Source organism: Carex rostrata, chromosome 12, assembly GCF_964058835.1.
Source record: "Carex rostrata chromosome 12, lpCarRost1.2, whole genome shotgun sequence".
In the NCBI taxonomy this organism is placed as follows: domain Eukaryota; kingdom Viridiplantae; phylum Streptophyta; class Magnoliopsida; order Poales; family Cyperaceae; genus Carex; species Carex rostrata.
Window position 1 is genome coordinate 6,931,633 of NC_135929.1, and position 19,060 is coordinate 6,950,692.

Consider the following 19,060-nt stretch of genomic DNA (forward strand, 5'->3'; position numbering starts at 1 on the left):
GTAAGCTAGCTAGTGCTCAATTTCTCAGCAAGGGATGTGTTTGAATATTCTTTTCATGTGAAATCATTGTTGCCATGAATTTTAGCTACTTTATATAAATGTTATGTTCGGATTAAATATTTCTTCATTTAAAAAAAAAAAAAAATGTTCTTTCAAATTTTTCCACCATGACTTTCGTACTCTGTCGACCATCAAAAACTTCATCTTTTTTGGAAGTTGAATCTCTGGATCGAGAAACCAAAGCAAAATGCAAAGAGCAGAGTAAATGCCAGAACCACAACCGCAACCACTGGGAGGAAGTCATGCTTGAATCCAAAGTAATCCTGTACGAAGTCCTTTACCATCACACCATCTTCAAGCGTGTCATCAATGTCTCCATACTGCGACACGAGCAATCCATACAATGTCCAAGCAACTGGACATATCCAGTAGTACCAAATCCACCACACTGGTATTTGCTGAAAAGTGAAAACAATATATAGAAGCATATTGTTATCTCATTGACAAAACAATGACCACTACAACAATATTAAAAAACTTTGTCAGCTTGTGCAAATAATCTCTTTAGTTTACTTCTACAATTTTGAAAATCAAACCTTTCTACAAAAGGGTGTGTGTGTGTGTTTGTTTTGGATGTTGCTAGGATTCTAATAAATCATGAACCTTCTCTATTTAATCAGAAAAACAGTTAATTTCTATTGTAATTTTTGCTCTCATCAGAAAAACAGTGAGATATGTGGCTTATCTAAAACTTTTTGCAAAACCAGATACTTTAAAAAGGAAAATCACAATTTTTATTTAAAAATGTATTTATTCACAATTAAATGACTGCAGAATAATATCATATAGTTAATGCATTATATTAAAAGTGTTGTTATGTTTATCTTTGTATTAGGATAGTTTGAGGGGGTTATTTGTAAGAGTGTTTGTAAGGCTCTATATAAGCCTAACCCTTGATTAATAAAGATAATCCTCCTTTTTTACACAAAACTAGTTGGTATCAGAGCCACTTTTCAGATCTAGGGTTTTGCGTCAAAAACCGTGCAACAGCAGCCACCTTCCGCCAGCACAGCCAGCACCTCCGCCAGCACAGCCAGCACCTCCGCCAGCACCACCGGACCTCCGCCAGGCCTCCGCCAGCTCCGCCAGGGGGTCCGCCAGCCCTCCAGGGGCTCCGCCAGCCCTCTGCCAGCTCCGCCAGCTCCGCCAGGGGGCTGCCGGCTCTGCCAGGGGTCCGCCGGGTTGCCAGGTGCTCCGCCGGCCCTGCTGGTGCTCCGCCAGGGGTGCTGGAGCTCCGCCAGCCGCTGTTTGTGAGTCGTTTTGGCTGTTTTATCTTGGTAACAGATCTGATCTGATCTCCGTTTGGCTGTTTTTGGTGACAGATCTGATCTGATCTGATCTCTTCTTCTTCTTTTCTCTCTTGATTTGATCTATCCTCTTCTCTTTTCTCTCTATTTCTCTTGTTGATTGTTGTTTGGCCGGCGTGGGGGGGTTTATACCCCACGATACCCGAGAGACGGGTATTAATCGGGTTGTTTGAAACTCGAATCTTGATGTTTTGAGATCAAGATCGGGTTAAAAGGAAAGGGAAGGGGTTCGAGGTAATGATTTTCTAGATCTTACGGGTTCGAGATTGTGTCTTGGGGAAGAAGGAGGATTTGACTCAATCTTGTGTGTAGATCAGAGTCAGATCAATGGCAGGTGAGGGTTCGAAGATGGGTTTAGCAATGAAAGAGGCCTTGGAGAAGCTGAATGGTGATGAGATCGCAATGTTGATGCGAGCATTTAGCTTTGCCTCTAGTGACACTGCACCGAAACCAACCCCAGCACCTGCACCAGCACCAAGGGTGGAGCTTCCCTCGATTGATGTGAAACTCGATGGTCCAGGTTCGTATCTGAGCTGGTCACGTCGGGTGCGGTACACTCTAGTTGGGAGGAAACTAGAGGGGTACTTGACTGGAGCGATTGCTGAGCCAGCTGAGGGTACTCCAGCGAGGGATGAGTGGAGGTCCACTCACATGTTGGTGTACATCTGGCTCTTAAACTCGATGACTCGAGAGATCGCGGCCAATGTTGATGGCATGGAGGATGTGAAGTGTGTCTGGGAAAAATTGAGGAAGACGTATGATGGTGTGGGGAACAACCTGAGGGTTTATCAGATAAAGGGGGAGATTGCTGCTTGCGTACAGGGGGAGAGGACTGTGCAGCAGTATGCCATAGAGCTGGAGCGCTTATGGCTGGATCATGACTACTGCACGAGGACGTTGTGTTGTCCTGATCCTGCGTGCAGGAAGACTGAGGCTTGCATGCAGGATAGGACCATGGGGTTCCTTAGAGGTCTGGCCCCAGCCTTCGAGCAGAGGACTGCGATGTTACTTGCTCAGCCGAAGATTCCCTCGCTGGAGGAGGCAGTCTCGGCCATGATACAGGAGGAGACCCGGATCGGGCTCCAGACCGGGGCAGGGGGACTTCCAGGGGTGAAGTCAGCTCTAGCCGTCTCCAACTCAGGTGGTACCAGGTCTAGAGGTGAGACCCGGGAGTGCTACAACTGTGGAGAGATAGGCCACCTGAAGTCGGCTTGCACTAAGCCACCAAAGGGGAGGAACTCTGGTGGACGTGGTCAGTCTGGGGAGCGCGGTCGTGGTCGTGGCCGCAGAGGAGGTGGAAGAGGGGGCTACCGGGCAAACCTGATGGTAGCAGGAGAAGAGGATGAAGGGGGTGCGCAGGATGAGGAGCTCTCTGCGGAGGATCAGGAGCTCTTGAGAGCCTACTCCCAGTTACTTAGGAGGAAGGGAAAAGGTGCGGCAGAGGATGCATCTACCTCGGGTAACATTGCCACTTATGCTCATTCAGTTGCAGGTACTAGTGACACCCATGCTCTTGCCTCTATATCCACCGTTAGTTCACCATGGATTATTGATTCTGGTGCTTCCAGACATGTGACGGGTACTGTTGGGGAGTTTTCTTCTTATACTCACCTGGCAGTCCCTGAGAGTGTTCAGACAGCCGATGGTACGGCCCAGCCCGTAGTGGGTAAGGGTACCGTGCGATGTACCGACTCCTTGACTTTGTCCAATGTTTTACATGCTCCATCTTTTCCAGTAAATCTCTTATCCATTAGTGCTATTATCCTCCAACTGAAATGTGTTGTTTCTTTTGATATTCCCAAGGTGATCTTCCAGGAGAAGGGAACGGGCAAGAGGCTTGGGACTGGCACATGGCGTAACGGATTGTGGTTCCTTGAGAGAGAAGGGATGGACTCAGCCCTCGCATCTGTGGTGGAGAGATCTGGAGGAGTGAGGAGTAGTGTGGAAGACTTGTTGTTGCTCTACCATAGGCGGATGGGTCATTCTTCTTTTAGTCTTTTGAGTCGTTTGTATCCAGCTATGTTTGAAAAAGCTAATAAAGAGAGACTTGTTTGTGATGCTTGTGAGCTTGGCAAGCACACCAGGAGTTCGTATGTTAGTACAGGTAGTAGGAGCACCTGTAGTTTTGATTTGATACATTCTGATGTGTGGGGACCTTGTTCCACAACTTCTGTTAATGGTTTTCGATATTTTGTGTCTTTCATTGATTGCTTTTCTCGTACTACTTGGCTTTATTTGATGAAAAACAAGAATGATGTGCTTGCTTGTTTTAAAGATTTCCACAAAGGGGCTCAGACTCAATATGGGGCAATAGTGAAGGTATTGAGGTCTGACAATGGGACAGAGTACACGAACAATGCGTTCAGAGAATACTTATCCTCCCAGGGAATCCTGCATCAGACCACGTGCCCATACACACCAGAGCAGAATGGAGTGGCAGAAAGAAAGAACAGGCATCTCCTTGAGGTAGCGAGAAGCATGATGATCTCAATGAATGTACCAAAGTACTTGTGGGGACAGGCAGTCCTGACAGCTGCGAGACTGATCAATAGGATGCCGTCACGTGTGTTGGAGTGGAAGTCCCCGGTTGAGTTATTGAAAGGTGAGATTAGTGATAGTCTCCCCTTGAAGGTATTTGGTTGTGTGTGTTTCGTGCAGAACAACAGACCAAATGTGGGAAAACTGGATCCGCGAGCGGTCAAATGTATCTTTGTGGGGTACTCGGCCACTCAAAAAGGCTACACATGCTGGAGTCCCGTGGAGAGGAGGTTGTTTGTTAGTATGGATGTCACATTTCGAGAGCATGAGCCATACTACTCCTCTCAGGTTACATCACCTTTTGGAGACTCGCTCGATACTGGAGGTATGAGGCGAGAGGGGGAGAGTAGCAGTGGTAGTGAGAGGAGGATGGTGGGCGTGAGCGATGTCCCTTGCGCGCCAACAGTTGAGGAGTCGACTGTTGTGGAATCGGCTGTGGTGCCGGAACGAGGCGGGGATGATCCCGATAATGGTGGCACTCAAGCTCAAGGGGAGCTGCGAGTGTACACGAGGAGAAGGAGGCAGGTTGAGGATACCGCGCCTACAGTGCCGCTTGTGCCAAGTCCCTTGTCCCTTCCTACCCCGACTTCTGAGACACCATCCACTGACTCAGAGCACACAGGTGATATGATTCCTCTCTCTACTCCTCCCACTCCCATGTCGGTAAGGAGGACTTCTCGCCTCAATGCGGGAGTTCCCCCTGATCGATACGGTTTCCCACATGATATTGCCCAGTTTGTTTCTTACTCTCACATCTCACCTGCACATGGAGCATTCATTGCATCTCTGGACATTGTCTCTATTCCTAAGTGTTGGCAGGTTGCTAAGGAGGATCCAAAGTGGAAAGCCGCCATGCTTGAGGAACTTGAGGCTCTCGCAAAGAACAAAACCTGGACGCTTGTGCCATTACCACCAGGAAAGAAGGCGGTTGGATGCAAGTGGGTTTTCACTGTGAAGCAAAGCCCAGAGGGTCGGGTTGAGCGTTACAAGGCCCGGTTGGTGGCAAAGGGGTATAGTCAGACATACGGTATTGACTATGATGAGACTTTTGCACCCGTGGCGAAGATGAGTACAGTGCGGACACTTGTTTCCTTAGCAGCGAATGGGGGTTGGAAGTTACATCAGCTTGATGTGAAGAATGCCTTCCTTCACGGCGAGTTGTTGGAGGAGGTGTACATGGAGGTCCCACAGGGTTTTGGCACGAAACAAACGGAGGGTAAGGTGTGCAGACTCAAGAAATCTCTTTATGGGCTGAAGCAGTCCCCTCGAGCCTGGTTTGACAGGTTTAGGAGGGCTATGGTAGGCATGGGGTATCAGCAGACCAATGCAGACCATACAGTGTTCTTTAGGCGACATGGAGTTCACATTACGATGCTGGCAGTGTATGTGGACGACATGATTATCACTGGTGATGATGAGGGTGAGATTGCATCACTGAAGAAGAGGTTGAGTAAGGAGTTTGAAGTGAAAGACTTGGGGCAACTCAGATACTTCCTTGGGATTGAGATAGCTCGTGGTGCAGAGGGGATTGTTTTGTCTCAAAGGAAGTATGTGCTGGATTTGCTCACAGAGACAGGTATGCTAGGGTGCAAGCCTGCGGTGGCCCCGATCGATCAAAAGTCTAAGCTAAGTGCTGAGGCAGGAGAGCCAGTTGATAAGGAGAGGTACCAGAGGTTAGTTGGTCGATTGATCTATTTGAGCCACACTCGTCCTGACATCTCCTTTGCGGTGAGTGTGGTGAGTCGCTACATGCATGACCCTAGGGAGGGTCACATGGATGCTGTGTACCAGATCCTGAGATACCTGAAGAGTGCACCAGGCAAGGGGTTGATCTTTCGCAAGAATGGGCATTTGAATATTGAGGGATATTGTGATTCAGACTGGGCTAGTTGTGCCGATGATAGGAAGTCCACGTCTGGATATTGCATGTTTGTAGGAGGCAATCTGGTCTCCTGGAAGAGCAAGAAACAGTCGGTAGTTGCGAGGTCCACAGCCGAGGCAGAGTACAGGGCCATGGCTTTAGGTGTTGCAGAGATGATGTGGTTGAGAGCTCTGTTGGTGGAGCTCAAGATGGACCAAGGGGCACAAATGAAGCTGTGGTGCGACAATAAGTCAGCTATTAGCATTGCTAATAACCCTGTGCAGCATGACAGGACCAAGCATGTGGAGATCGACAGATTCTTCATCAAAGAAAAACTGAATAGCGGGTTACTTGAGCTGGGACATGTAGCTACTAGAGAGCAAGTGGCTGACTGTCTCACTAAAGGGCTTAGTTCGTTGGATTTGTCGAGACTATGTGACAAGATGGGCCTAGTGGATATTTTTCGTCCGTAGGCTCATCTTGAGGGGGAGTGTTGTTATGTTTATCTTTGTATTAGGATAGTTTGAGGGGGTTATTTGTAAGAGTGTTTGTAAGGCTCTATATAAGCCTAACCCTTGATTAATAAAGATAATCCTCCTTTTTTACACAAAACTAGTAAAAGAAACAGTGATGACAAGATGTGATGATGATGATCCATACAACAAGAACAATCAAGTCATTCGTCCCAAACAAGTTGGGGTAGGCTAGCTAGATGATCCATACAACTTAAAATAATATAAATCAGGATGCAGCAGTTATTAATAAACAAGTCGAATAGAAAATGTAGAGTGTACGTACTGCTTTAGTGATAAGAAACCCGGAGAAGAGATTCCATATGCCAAAGAAAAATGAAGCAACTATGGTGGCCACGTTATAGTTTGGGGTCAAACCAACCGCCATCATGCCGTAAAAGGTGAAATAAAGCAATGTCAAGTAGCTGAAGAATAGGTACCACAAGAACTTGGTTGCTGTCCACTGGAAGCCGATCATGGCGTAGACTATCACACAGTATATAACAGCTTGAGCAAGAACGTGAGGTAATTCAATGACAACCTACCAGAAACATAAGTTTAATTTTCTCTTAAAACAACCGGGATATGATGATGAGTAAAACTAAAATTTGTTGCAAAATAGGTGTTATCGAGTTGAAAATTTAATTATAAGCAAAATAACATGCATGATATAATGTGTTTAATTGTTTATGTGATGATAAGTAAATAAACCATGTACCTGCCCAAATGCATATGGTAAAGCAGAGTACATCCCAGCAGCTCTTTCTCTGTAAAAGACAGTTCGCTCAATTGACACTACCGGCATGACTGTTGACGAATTTTGCACCCCCAGTAACAAAATTGCAGCATACATGGATCCCATGGAATTAAATAGATCTTGTTGTTTTTTTCTGTGCAAAAATTAGAAAATTATGATTAATTTATGGGTAGTTTTAGCAAACATTCAACTTTTATGATACATCCAACACCTGTGCTAAATAATATTATTCAAATTAAAAGGTTAAAACTATAAAATATATTCTTAATTATTTAGATAAGGCGTGTATCAAAATCGAGTCAATTTAAAAGACGTTAAGTCTTCCGTAAAATTTTAAAAGTTGAATGTACCATAAAAGTCAGATGTACACTAGAATAGTTGATTGTGCTACTATCGTAAGCACTAGTATATAAAGATAAGGCAGTTGAAAATCCTGAAGAATGGAAGTTGACAGTGCCGAACTTTTTTGCAAAATATTTAAATTATTTTACTGATGAGTATATAATTTATGAAATAACATATTTTGGTTTACATTTTGGAGCCAAGCTGCCAGAAAATTGAGCCCATCAAAAGAGCCACCATGAGAGTGAAGAAGAAGCGAATAGCAGTGTATGGAGGGTTTCTCCAGTAAGACAAGTGCTGCTTCCACAAACAAGCCATGCACTGCGTGAAGAAAGATTGTGAATACTGAGTCTGAAAGTATAGGTCACTTGATCCAGCTGCTGGGATGCTTAGATCCTTAATCATAGCCTTGTTCCTCCTGAAATAACCAATAAAATGATTACATTACAAGTATTGTCATTTTGAACTTAGAGCCCCATTAAGGATGAATAGAATTGAGAAAAAGGATAATATATAAAGAAGTATATAAGAAGTATCTAATAATTATGTTTCATGGGGACAGTACTTGTATAATTCTGATTTCTGGTACAACTGAGCGAAGTCAACACCAAGTGCCTCTTCTTTTGCCAGTGTAGTCACCTCCAACATCCATGTTGCAGGATTGTAGCCATCTTTGATCTTTGGTACACCTGGAACCGCCTTAACAAGTTGAAAGCAAAGAAAGGTGAGTGTTGGAGTTTTGTATAAAACAGAGTTCGAAAGGCGTTTCCAAATTGCATTTAATCAGTTACTATACCTCAAAGTACTTTATCAATTCTGAAGAATGGCGCCCCAGTGGACCTACATAAATCTCTTCTCCTCCTCTTTTCAGTAGAAAAAGCTGTGTCCCATCATAAATAAATTATTATTCTTTAAAAAATAATGATTGATGGCAATTATACATCCATTTTTGTGTGGTTCATTTAATTGATATGTTTATAACCATTGTTGAATATATCCAAATCGAAAGATAGGTATTACAGATGCATCATGGTGTGTATCAAATTTGGTCCATTTTGAAATTTGTTTGGCCATCCATAAAATTAAGTAATTAAATTTAAATAGTTAATATTTCCATGTTGTATAATAGAAGACCAAAAGAACTCCTAATTTGGCCAAACTGATACATTCCCCATATATCTGATTGAGAATTCATTAAAGATTTTTTAATTTTTTGGACAATAGTTTCAAAGGTACCAGATGTATGTACATAAGAATAAATTAAAGATTGAGAACCTAAATAAATGTCACACCTCATCAAAGGCTTCAAAGATGTCAATACTTGGCTGGTGAATAGTGCAAACAACAGTCCTGCCTGTGTTGACAGTATTCCTAACTGTTCTCATAACAATGGCTGCAGCACGAGCATCAAGACCAGATGTCGGTTCATCCATAAAAATGATAGAAGGATTCGCAACAAGCTCCACGGCAATAGTTAGCCTCTTCCTTTGCTCAGTTGACAAACCATTCACACCAGGGAGCCCCACAATTGCATCTCTCAATGAATTGAGCTCCACAAGCTCCATCACTTCTTCAACAAACATCTGCATACAAAGACACAAAAATATAAAATCAGAGTAAATCTATAATTCCAGTTCCGAATATTTCTTTCCAATAACAAATCCTCTGTTGGAACTATGCATTCGTCATATATTCCTTTCTCTTTCTTCTCTAAATCCATATCACAAGGATCGCCACTTTGGATGAATTTGCTTTATTTGTACTAGTCATGCATTCGAGTAAAGCTACAACTGATGGACAACAGAGGCATTGAACTATCCAAAAATCAGAAGGCCATTTTAATTAGAGAAAAAATCTTCTTACAGTTCTTGTCTCGGAATCAACATCTGGAGATAAACGAAGCCATGCTGAGAAAACAAGGGACTCATAAACAGTTACTTGCGGGGAGTGAATATCAAACTGCTCACAGTATCCCGAAATACGTGCAAAAGTTTCCTGTTTTTTTGGATATCCTGATATATTGATAGATCCTTCAATGTATCCTCCTGTCTTCCTCCCAGCCAACACATCCATGAGTGTTGTTTTGCCAGCTCCACTGATGCCCATCAGTGCTGTCAGGACTCCTGGCCTGAAGTAACCACTTACACTTTTTAGGAGAACCAATCTATCATCACTCATACCTTCTACTTTCATCTCCTGCATTTTGTACACAAAGATTGAAATATCAAAGAGAACTAAAGTGAAGCTTACACCTATTCAAATTTCTGTTGAATGCATTTTAGTGGCTATGTACCTGTGGCATGTCGACAGAGTATTTGATGTCTTCAAAAGTGAGAGAGAGTGACATAAATGGGAGAATCATCCCTTTCTTATCTGATCCAATGATCTTATCAACAGATTCCAATAAACCTCCGATGGTATCAATCGAACTATTTTTCCGGGAATTATGTATGGACGATGATTTCTTTCCTCTTGAAGATTCTTCTATAATCTCTCCAGTCAAATTTGCATGCTTCTCCCTAAGTGCCTCTTCAGACACAATTGGATGATCTTTCCCAAATGCTGAATAGAATTAAAGAATTCCTCCCTTAACAGTTGTTAACTTGTTAGAACACAAAAGGATTTTAAAATTATTCACTATCTCTCTGTTTTACTTTTCCCGTAGTTGCCTTTATTAAGGGAGATTAATGAAGGTCCAACAACCAAATTTATAAATCAAACTTATGTTCTGCTAAAAGTTTTCTGAAGTCAGCGCTGAGCATTTCTATTATACCACATGGCCAAGTTTGAAGTAGTTCTACATGCCAAAATTTCTGAATGCCTTGTCTAAGATATATAATGTTCAAATGATTAAAGAAATACTCAGTTCTTAGAAGATACACACGTTTTAGGAAGGTGAGAGCAAAAGTATAGAGAAAATTGAACAGAAGGGTAAATCCAATCAAGGCGCCAAAGCCGATCCAGTACCATTTTGCTTCAACAAAGATTCCACGGTCGTGTAAAATTTTTGTCCCAAGTCTTTCTCCATTAACATTCTGGATAATCAAGGAGATTATGTTAACTCATTTTCCATTTCTAATCTGAAATGGGGGTCATCAAATTATATACAATTGATAGGAATCTAATTCTTAACTCTACCATTTCTTAAGGAACCATACAGGTGATTACCATCCTACATTGAAATTAATCACCTGCATCTTAACTAAAAGCAAAAACTATTAAGTCTTTACCTTACTCCACTGGTGACCCAAGAACTCATTTACCGACACAGCATTTTGTGCATACATTAGGGGGGAGATCCAATAGCCCCATATCCACCAACTCTTGATATTTTCTATCAGAAAAAGAATAGAAAATGAAGTTGCTTTTTTAGAAATCTATTGCTGGTATTAAGAAAAGAATATTACAGAAACACATGCGTTTTTACCTCTAGAAATAACAAATCCACTCAATACTATCAAAATTAATATTGAAGCCGATCCAAAGGTGTTTGAAATGACCATGTCCCTTGCTAACCCAGCAATCATTCGGAAAAGAGCACCAGCCATTTGGCTGGTCATGATCAGAAGAAGATACTGTTTGAAAAGCCTACAAAATGAGAAATTGAGATGAAATTAAAGTAACTGTAAACATGAACTTACAACAAACGAGTAACTGTCAAAACAAAAATCAAGGAGATAAAAGAAAATGAACTTCATCCTGGGGTTTATACACTGTTTCAATCCAGTCTGATAATTGGTATATACAAGGCAAGTTTTCAGTAACAACTTCATGAATACCATTCCCAACCCCCCGGGTCCCGCCACCTCACCCACCCAACTCCACCCTTCCCTCAAAGTACACATAGTGAGACAAACACACACACAAAACTCAGCAAAACGTTCACCCAGCTGTGTATACACACCTCTCGAGATCCACATACAAGCCAAAAGGGTTGTGCCTGATTTTGGGCCGACTATATATGGTCCTTTTTTTTTCTGACTTTTGGTTGGGATCAAGTCACCAAGGTTGGGAAAACCCCCAGTGTGTACTAGTACAAACTGTAGTAAATATGTACTGGAAATTGGTGAAAGATTCTACATTACCTTCCGGCATTTGGATCAAACCCGATGACGTAGTACGAGGTGAAAACCCAAATAGCCACCTCGACACATGTGATGGGAATCTTGAGGATCCACCCGGGCAAAGTGTAAGTCCACGCAGGGAAGAAGCGGAGGTCATGTTGCTTGAAGAAAACCGGCAGCTTAGCAATTGTCATGGCCAGCTCAGCATAACTGTTGAACATGATCATCATTATCGTAAAGAAGAGTACACCCAGGAACTTGTTGCCATCGGCCTCGTTGTGGTGCATCCTAGTGCGCATGAACAATGTCATCGTGATGATTGCTACCAATGTCAGCTGAAAATTAAGATGCAAAAGCATGGACGATCATAGGTTACTATTAATACATGAAGTTATATATACAAGAACCTTCAGTTTTTTTTCAATTAGTTAGTCCGGCTACTATGCTAACATTAGCATTTCAACCTAAGTTCTAACGGACTCCAAACCCTATGAAATAGGATTCAACGATGAATCCACACCGTTCAAACTATTCTATTTCATTAGTGATGTGCTTACATACAAATTTAATAAATTTATGTATGTTAGTGTGCAATTTACTAGCCTTAATATAATTCTTTTGGAATTCAAAAATTATGTACTTGGACAGCCTTGAAGATGTAGACAAAGGAGTTCCTTTTCATTAGCAAAATTTCCCTATCAATCTGTGCCTTCAATAGCTTCATCTTGCTTGCGCCATATTTTGAGGTCGTCAGAGCTGCTCGGTGGCTATCGTTTTTGTCAAACGGGACTGCCAGCTCATTGGCCATTGCCCGACCGACATGGAATGACTTAAATGCTTTTGCAAACTTCATCACAGGTACGTACTGGTACGGCTCATCAATTTTAAACCAGTATTGCTGTTGGTCCTTCCATGATGTCACCTTAATTGAATCAGAAATTTAGAATCAGTGTCCCCCTGCTTCTATTGATTAATAACAGAAACACAGAAAGCATATCTACAAATAAGTGTTTTAAATTAATCATGCAATTTTTTTTAATTGATCAAAGCAATTCAAGTTTTCTACCTCTTGCAAGAAGTCGGCAACACCTTTTCTCTCAGGGCATTTGAATCCCATAGACTCAAAGAACTCAAGCACATTATGGCGTGGGCCGTGGTAGACAACCTGGCCATCAGAGATGAGGATTATGTCATCAAATAAATCATACGTCTCTGGTGCCGGCTGGAGAAGTGAGATGACGGCAGTCCCTTCAAGGATGTGGATCGACTGCCTAATGGAATTCACTATCTGGAATGTGGTTGAGCTGTCGAGACCAGTTGATATCTCATCCATGAATAGAGCTTTTGCAGGACCAACTAGCATTTCACCTATAGAAAAAGAAAGAGTGTACCAGTACTTGTTGTCTTAGCAAATTATACTGATTTCAAATTATCATTGTTCTAGTGCTACATTGGTACCTGTTGTGACACGCTTTTTTTGTCCGCCAGAGATACCTCGAATCATGTCATTACCTACCATTGTATCTGCACATATGTCCAATCCTAAAATCTACAATTTGCACAGAAAAAAAAAATTGTAAATCAAATTATAAAAGAGAGGAGAAAACAGAAAGTCATCAAATTTCTTGTGGATCTTTAAAAGACGACCTTCTTTTAAATTAAGATTACCTTGATTATGTGGTCTGTTTCTACATTGGCTTCTTGGCCTCCGATTGCAGATGCCTGACAATTCAAGTACCAAAAACAGATAAGTAACAATGCAATTACCTTCTATAATTGTCAAATTAGTTGGTGTTGTTGATGAGATATGATATAAGACAGTTTATTGGTTATGTTTCTGGAACTAAAATCAACCTTCATGTACATATCAAGGTCAGGGTCAGGCTTAATATTTAGTGCTTTCTCCCTCCTTGCCAACTCAGTTAGCATATCTGCAGTTGCATTTTATAAAAATAAAAAATAATCATGTTAAGAGAAATTTGCCAAATTTGAGTTTTGAGATTAACACTATTATTTTCTTTTCGCTACAATATTTCTTTGTTCTGAGCCTTGAACAAGGGCCTAATTAGTCAACAGCTGTTATATCATACAATCTTTCAGTACCATTTTTCCTCTAAGAGTTAACTAGTAGGTATGCTCCTCGTACAGAGCAAGCTCGCACCTAAATAGCAAACTAGATATAACAAAAAAAAATGAAGGCAGAGAGAATTGTAACATACCATATCTAGTACCAACCCCTTGGCACCGAGCAGAGAAGGCAAGAGTTTCTCTGACAGTCATCTCTCCTATGTGAAGATCATATTGACTAATGTACGCAGCTGTTCTCTCTGGTACGAACTCATTCATTTCGTGCCCATTGTATGTCACTCTCCCTGAGACCTACATTTTTTTATTTTCTCATTTTTGGTCCAAATTATCTTCATCAAAAGGAAAATGGTTTTCAATTTGCAAAATAAAGGGTTAAGGTTCTCAACCTTGAGATCAGAGTCTAGCTTTCCAGCCAAAGCTAACAGTAAAGTGGTCTTGCCGGATCCCGGAGGGCCCAAGAGCAATGTCATCCTGCACAAAATTTGAAATTAATTTATTGGAAATTTTTAGCTGAATAAATAACTCATGATTTTCATACCATGCCTATCTAGTCCATTATGTACTAATCAGGTTCATATGGAAACTGAGCATCTATTATTGGTTTCACCACAGAAAAGAAAAGATTAACTGGACATTTTCTCACAAGTATTCATGCATGAACCCTTTTAATTTTATCAGTTCATTAAATATCGCTAGGCTCAGATCAACATTCCTAATGGATAGCAAAGATGTTATATACCAACAAAAGAAAAATTGACAATTACCGGCAGGGTTTGATGATACCACTAACGCCGTGCAAGATTGACATCTTTGTTTTCCTGCTGGGTAGAATGTAGAGAGAATTTGCTATTGACTAACAAAAGAATTACAATTATTAGTCAGATAAAATTGCTTTATAAACAGAAGTCAATCTTATGTTATTTCTGTCAACATTATTTCTTTGAAGTATATACCTCAAGTGTGTTCATGGTGGAATTGAGAACAGTTGGTAACCCTCTGTTTCCCACATGTGTCTCTGCATCTATGCTTAAGTTCTCATATCTAACTTCTATTGTTGGAAGCCTAATTCCTACTCTGTTAAAAACAAACAAAAAGAGCACAGTATAAATATATCATTAATCTTTGTCATCCTAAAGTTTTTTTTTTTATTATTTACAATACATTTATTAGCTTGCTCACTGATGTGCTTCCATGAAAATAAAAGAAAATATATATTAGTGAGGTAATATATGGCTATGAAGATGAAATCCTTCTTGTTGATTTTAGTTTAAATAATGTAAACAATTTACATACTAGCATTTTTTTTTTTTTTGGTCAGATTTAGACTAAACGAAATATATAGTTGACACGCTGATATACAGTAAAGTTTAGTTAAAATTAGTTTAAATAACATAATTCGAGTAGAACTAGGGTGCTCCTAAGTTTACCAAGTCTCTTTATGAGTTCAACTCTAAAATCCATCGAATTGACTTGAAATAACGAATCTGAATTATTGAAACTCGTCTACCTTATGCGTGATGCATCTACATGCAAAAAAAATTATAATTTCAAATTAATTTAGCATAAAATCAAGCAGTCAAAATTAGAAAATTTATAAATTAATTTTAATGCATTCATTTTTTTAATGTCTTTTGACTACTTGACTCTATACAAAATTAATTAGAAAGTTTAAAATTTTTGTATGTAGACGCATCATTCGTAAGGTAGATGGATTTTAATGGTTCAGATTCATCATTTGAAGTTAATCTAATAGATTTTAGAGTTGAGTTCACAAAAAGACTTAGTGAACTTAAGAACACCCTAGGTCTACTCAACATAATTCTACAAAAACTCATTAGTGTTTACATATAGACTTAATGAAAATTGAGGGTGAATCTAAATCTAATAGCAATTGTTGTAGCCTTTGTAGTTTTAGTAACATTGCTGTTATCTTAACCATAAAAATCAGACATTGGCCGAGTCAATTAAGTACATTTTAAAATTTTAGTTTTCTTTTTCTTTTTGAATAAGTTGATATCAACACACGCACTCTGTTATATAAGAATGGAAGAGTATTCGTGACGATAAAAGTGACTATCTGCGAGGGTATACCGTCATAAAAGTGTTTTTTTTATTAGTGACAATAGTATTCGCGACAGTATATCAATAGTATAGGCCGCGAATACTCCTCCCGTTCTTGTTATACATTCCCGCCTAAACTGAAGCTCTACTATGAGAGACTATGCCATACAATTATGCCGTGGTTTTGATGGTATTTTTGAGTTAATTAACTTTACTTATATGCAGGATTGGATATTGTAAAATATTGGAGGACTATTTATAAAAAGAGGAGGGCTCGAATGCCCCATTGATTCATGTCTCAGTCGTACCCCAACATCTTTATCTTCAATTTCAAAGTTCAAACAAAAGATTTGAACCGCTCAACATGATATCCACATTAATTAAAATAGATACAAAATCACTATTTTTCAGTAAATTGTGGACCTTCTAAAAGCAATAATTTTGTACCTTTATCCAATCACATTTTAACATTGATATCATGTTGAGCGATTCAAGTCGTCTGTTTGAACTTTAAAATTAAAGATAAAGATATTAAGGTCCAATTGAAACATGGAGCATGAAGTAATGGGGGCATTTGAGCCCTCCTCTTATATAAAAATAAATAAATAATTTCCATTTATGCAGTGGAATGATATATTTTCATCATTTTCAAAGGAAAATTTAAATGTTTTGATATGCCAATTTTACATGATAAAGGTTAAAAATCAAAATTTACAGGAAAAGTCGGTTTCCAGTAAGAAAGCAATTTTATTCATTTTCTATGAATAAAATTGGTGATGATGATCGTAAAACAAATTGATTAAGGTCGTTGTATGTGTTAGTTGGCACCTAACAATTATTAGTGACTAAGCAACCTTGTTAAGTCTTTACTAAGCTTCTCACCTTTTGGGCTGATGATCATATCATGATAATGTAACAATTTAATTTTATTTTTTTTATGAAGGTACTAAATCTCAAGTTAAAGCGACATCTCACCAGCAATGTAGTTCCTGCGTAAAACTGAGCCAAATTAAACATGAAAAGTTTAAAGAAAAAAAAATATAATACTTCATATATCCAATGTATTGAAATTCTATAGTTGGAATAGGAAGTGGAGAAAGCTCATACAGAGAACCTATTCTGCAGATGCTATATATATATTGAGGGTTCAAATGCACCATGATTTTGTGCTCCACATTTTTTATTTTTGTTTTCAAAGTCCAAACAATCGATTCGAACCGCTCAACATGATTTTTATAATAAAGTATTTTTGGAGACCAATTTTTTTTAAAAATTTACTATTTTTTACAGAGGTACAATACTACTATTTTGAATGGTCCAAAATCTCTAGAGCAGTTATTTTATACATATTTAAAAAAATATTAAAAAAATTCTAAAAAATATAAAATTTGGTCTCCAAGTATATTTTATTATGAAGATCATGTTGAGCAGTTTGGATCAACTATTCGGACTTCAAAAACAAAAATAAAGGATGTAAAGCATATTGAAGCACAAAATCATGATACATTATTTGATCCCTCCTCATATCTTATAAATATATAACGAAAATGATGTTTATTAAATAAATAGATTTCACAATATCATCTCATGCAGCTCAGAAAATACATAACATCATCTCATGCTATATTAATTATGTTTAGACCACGGACCAACCAGCAGTAATAGTAACAAGTCCTTGGTATTAGGCTATTAGGCTACTAGCCTATTAGCCTTTATAACATATAATGCAAGAATAGGACAGTATTTATGAGAGTAAAAGTGTTTTTGGCTGATGGTATTGTCACATATACTTATGCCGATAATACTAATATGTTTAAAAATAGTACGTTTCTATCGATGTACCTTCGGCAATTGTATTTTTTTACCTTCGCGGATAATGTTTCATTCTAGTAGTAGACTTAAGAATCAGAGTGTTATCCTAACAATGAATTTATTTGACGACATAAATCAATAAAAGAATATTAAATCAAAAAAATTATAAGTTTCTTATCTATAATTTTATCAAGTCATGTATCAATAAATTTAATCTAATTTGAAAATTTTAACTTTTTTCATTTATTGAGTAGTTTAAAAATATAATTGACAATGTATTTCATCAATATTTGATTCAATAACAAATAATTTTGAAATTATATAAATTTGATATATCCACTTTATCTATATAAATTATAATTTTCAAAAATAATCTGACGACTACACATACCGATCAATGCGGTCCTTGAGCTTGAGCAGGAAGCGCTCGTTGTCCTCCTCGGCAACCCCGACGAGGCGCTCAAGCAACGCCTTCTTCTCGTGCATGCCCAGGCTCTCCACGTCAACCTCCTTCAGGCCTCCTGATGGCGACGCCAGTATCGCCCGCCTAACTCGGTCATACGTAGGCAGCTTCTCCAACACCGCCCAACGCAACGCCTCCTCGTCATCCTCCGCCTCCCGAAACGACCGTGAGAACACGTCCCCACCTTGCCGCCATGTGAATGTGTCTCGACGACTCAAGCTGTTTATCCTCAGTAAACCCTCCCTTGATGAATCCATCTTTTTTCTCTATAATAATTACAACATTAGCATATATGAAGATAATGTAGCTAGAAAGAGAGTGAGAAAGAGAGAAGAAGAAATGTGAGGGAGGAGAGAGTGACACGTTGGAGAAACGCGAAGGTAACACAGATGGGACGACATTAAATGCAGTTGGTCACCGGTTGAGTTTCATGATGTGAGAGATGGAGATTGGCAGATTGTATGTCGAATGAGAAATTTTTGTAAGCTTTTCATCAGTGTTTTCAAAGGAATGTCATGTGTGGTTATTGGTCAATTGTGGCGACTGTGGTGCGGCCAATTATATATCTAGCAACTGACGCATCAAGTGCAGAATCTTTTTTTTTTTTAGAAATATATTAAATATTTTTTGGAAAGGAGATAGATAAGATAGATAAAAAAAAAAAAATTATTTCATGGAAAAATCAAATCATTGATCGATTCTGTGCAAGTTTTCACGTTTAATCACATAAAATTCAAAATTAAACAAACGTAAGCTTTGCATAAAGGTTCCTTCAAATTTAAATTTTTTTTTTTTTGTGACCAAACTTGAAGACGTACAGATATTAATTTTTAAAGAAACTAAATTATTGATTCAATTTCTTAAAGTACCTCAATGGACCGAATCAAATCTAAGAATCCTTCTAGTGCATAAAATGAAAACCCTGTCGTGTATAAGATCCGTATCTTCTCAGGTACTTGACTCAACACAATTGAAACGAACGGCCCAAATTTACTCTCAGTCGGTATCTATTCGGGATGGCGCGGAGAGGCAGTATTATTTGTGCTTTGAGATTCGTGCCAAGTTAAAAGAACGATCTAGAACCATCTGTTTAAATTGTACTCAGTCATTCTATATCCTCTCTCTGACAAAATATTTAATTTTTTTTAAATTAAAAAATGTTGCATCAAATGAGTTAAATATGAGTTATATATCA

At 39.1% G+C, this 19,060-nt stretch overlaps 1 protein-coding gene across 1 annotated transcript; it reads right to left on the reverse strand.

Annotated features, from left to right (window-relative positions):
- Positions 1 to 37: 37 nt before the first annotated feature.
- Positions 38 to 18,257, reverse strand: LOC144562784 (ABC transporter G family member 36-like). The gene is made up of 23 exons (XM_078312068.1): positions 17,794 to 18,257; positions 14,483 to 14,603; positions 14,294 to 14,382; positions 13,916 to 14,000; positions 13,661 to 13,820; positions 13,296 to 13,372; positions 13,110 to 13,163; positions 12,900 to 12,990; positions 12,508 to 12,809; positions 12,082 to 12,363; positions 11,463 to 11,776; positions 10,805 to 10,965; positions 10,608 to 10,711; positions 10,262 to 10,412; positions 9,671 to 9,939; positions 9,241 to 9,573; positions 8,670 to 8,960; positions 8,174 to 8,257; positions 7,943 to 8,076; positions 7,568 to 7,795; positions 6,997 to 7,168; positions 6,565 to 6,819; positions 38 to 458 (listed from the first exon to the last, which is right to left on the reverse strand). The coding sequence occupies exons 1-23, from the start codon at positions 18,120 to 18,122 to the stop codon at positions 201 to 203; spliced, it is 4,344 nt and encodes a 1,447-aa protein (XP_078168194.1). The 5' UTR covers positions 18,123 to 18,257; the 3' UTR covers positions 38 to 200.
- Positions 18,258 to 19,060: the final 803 nt, after the last annotated feature.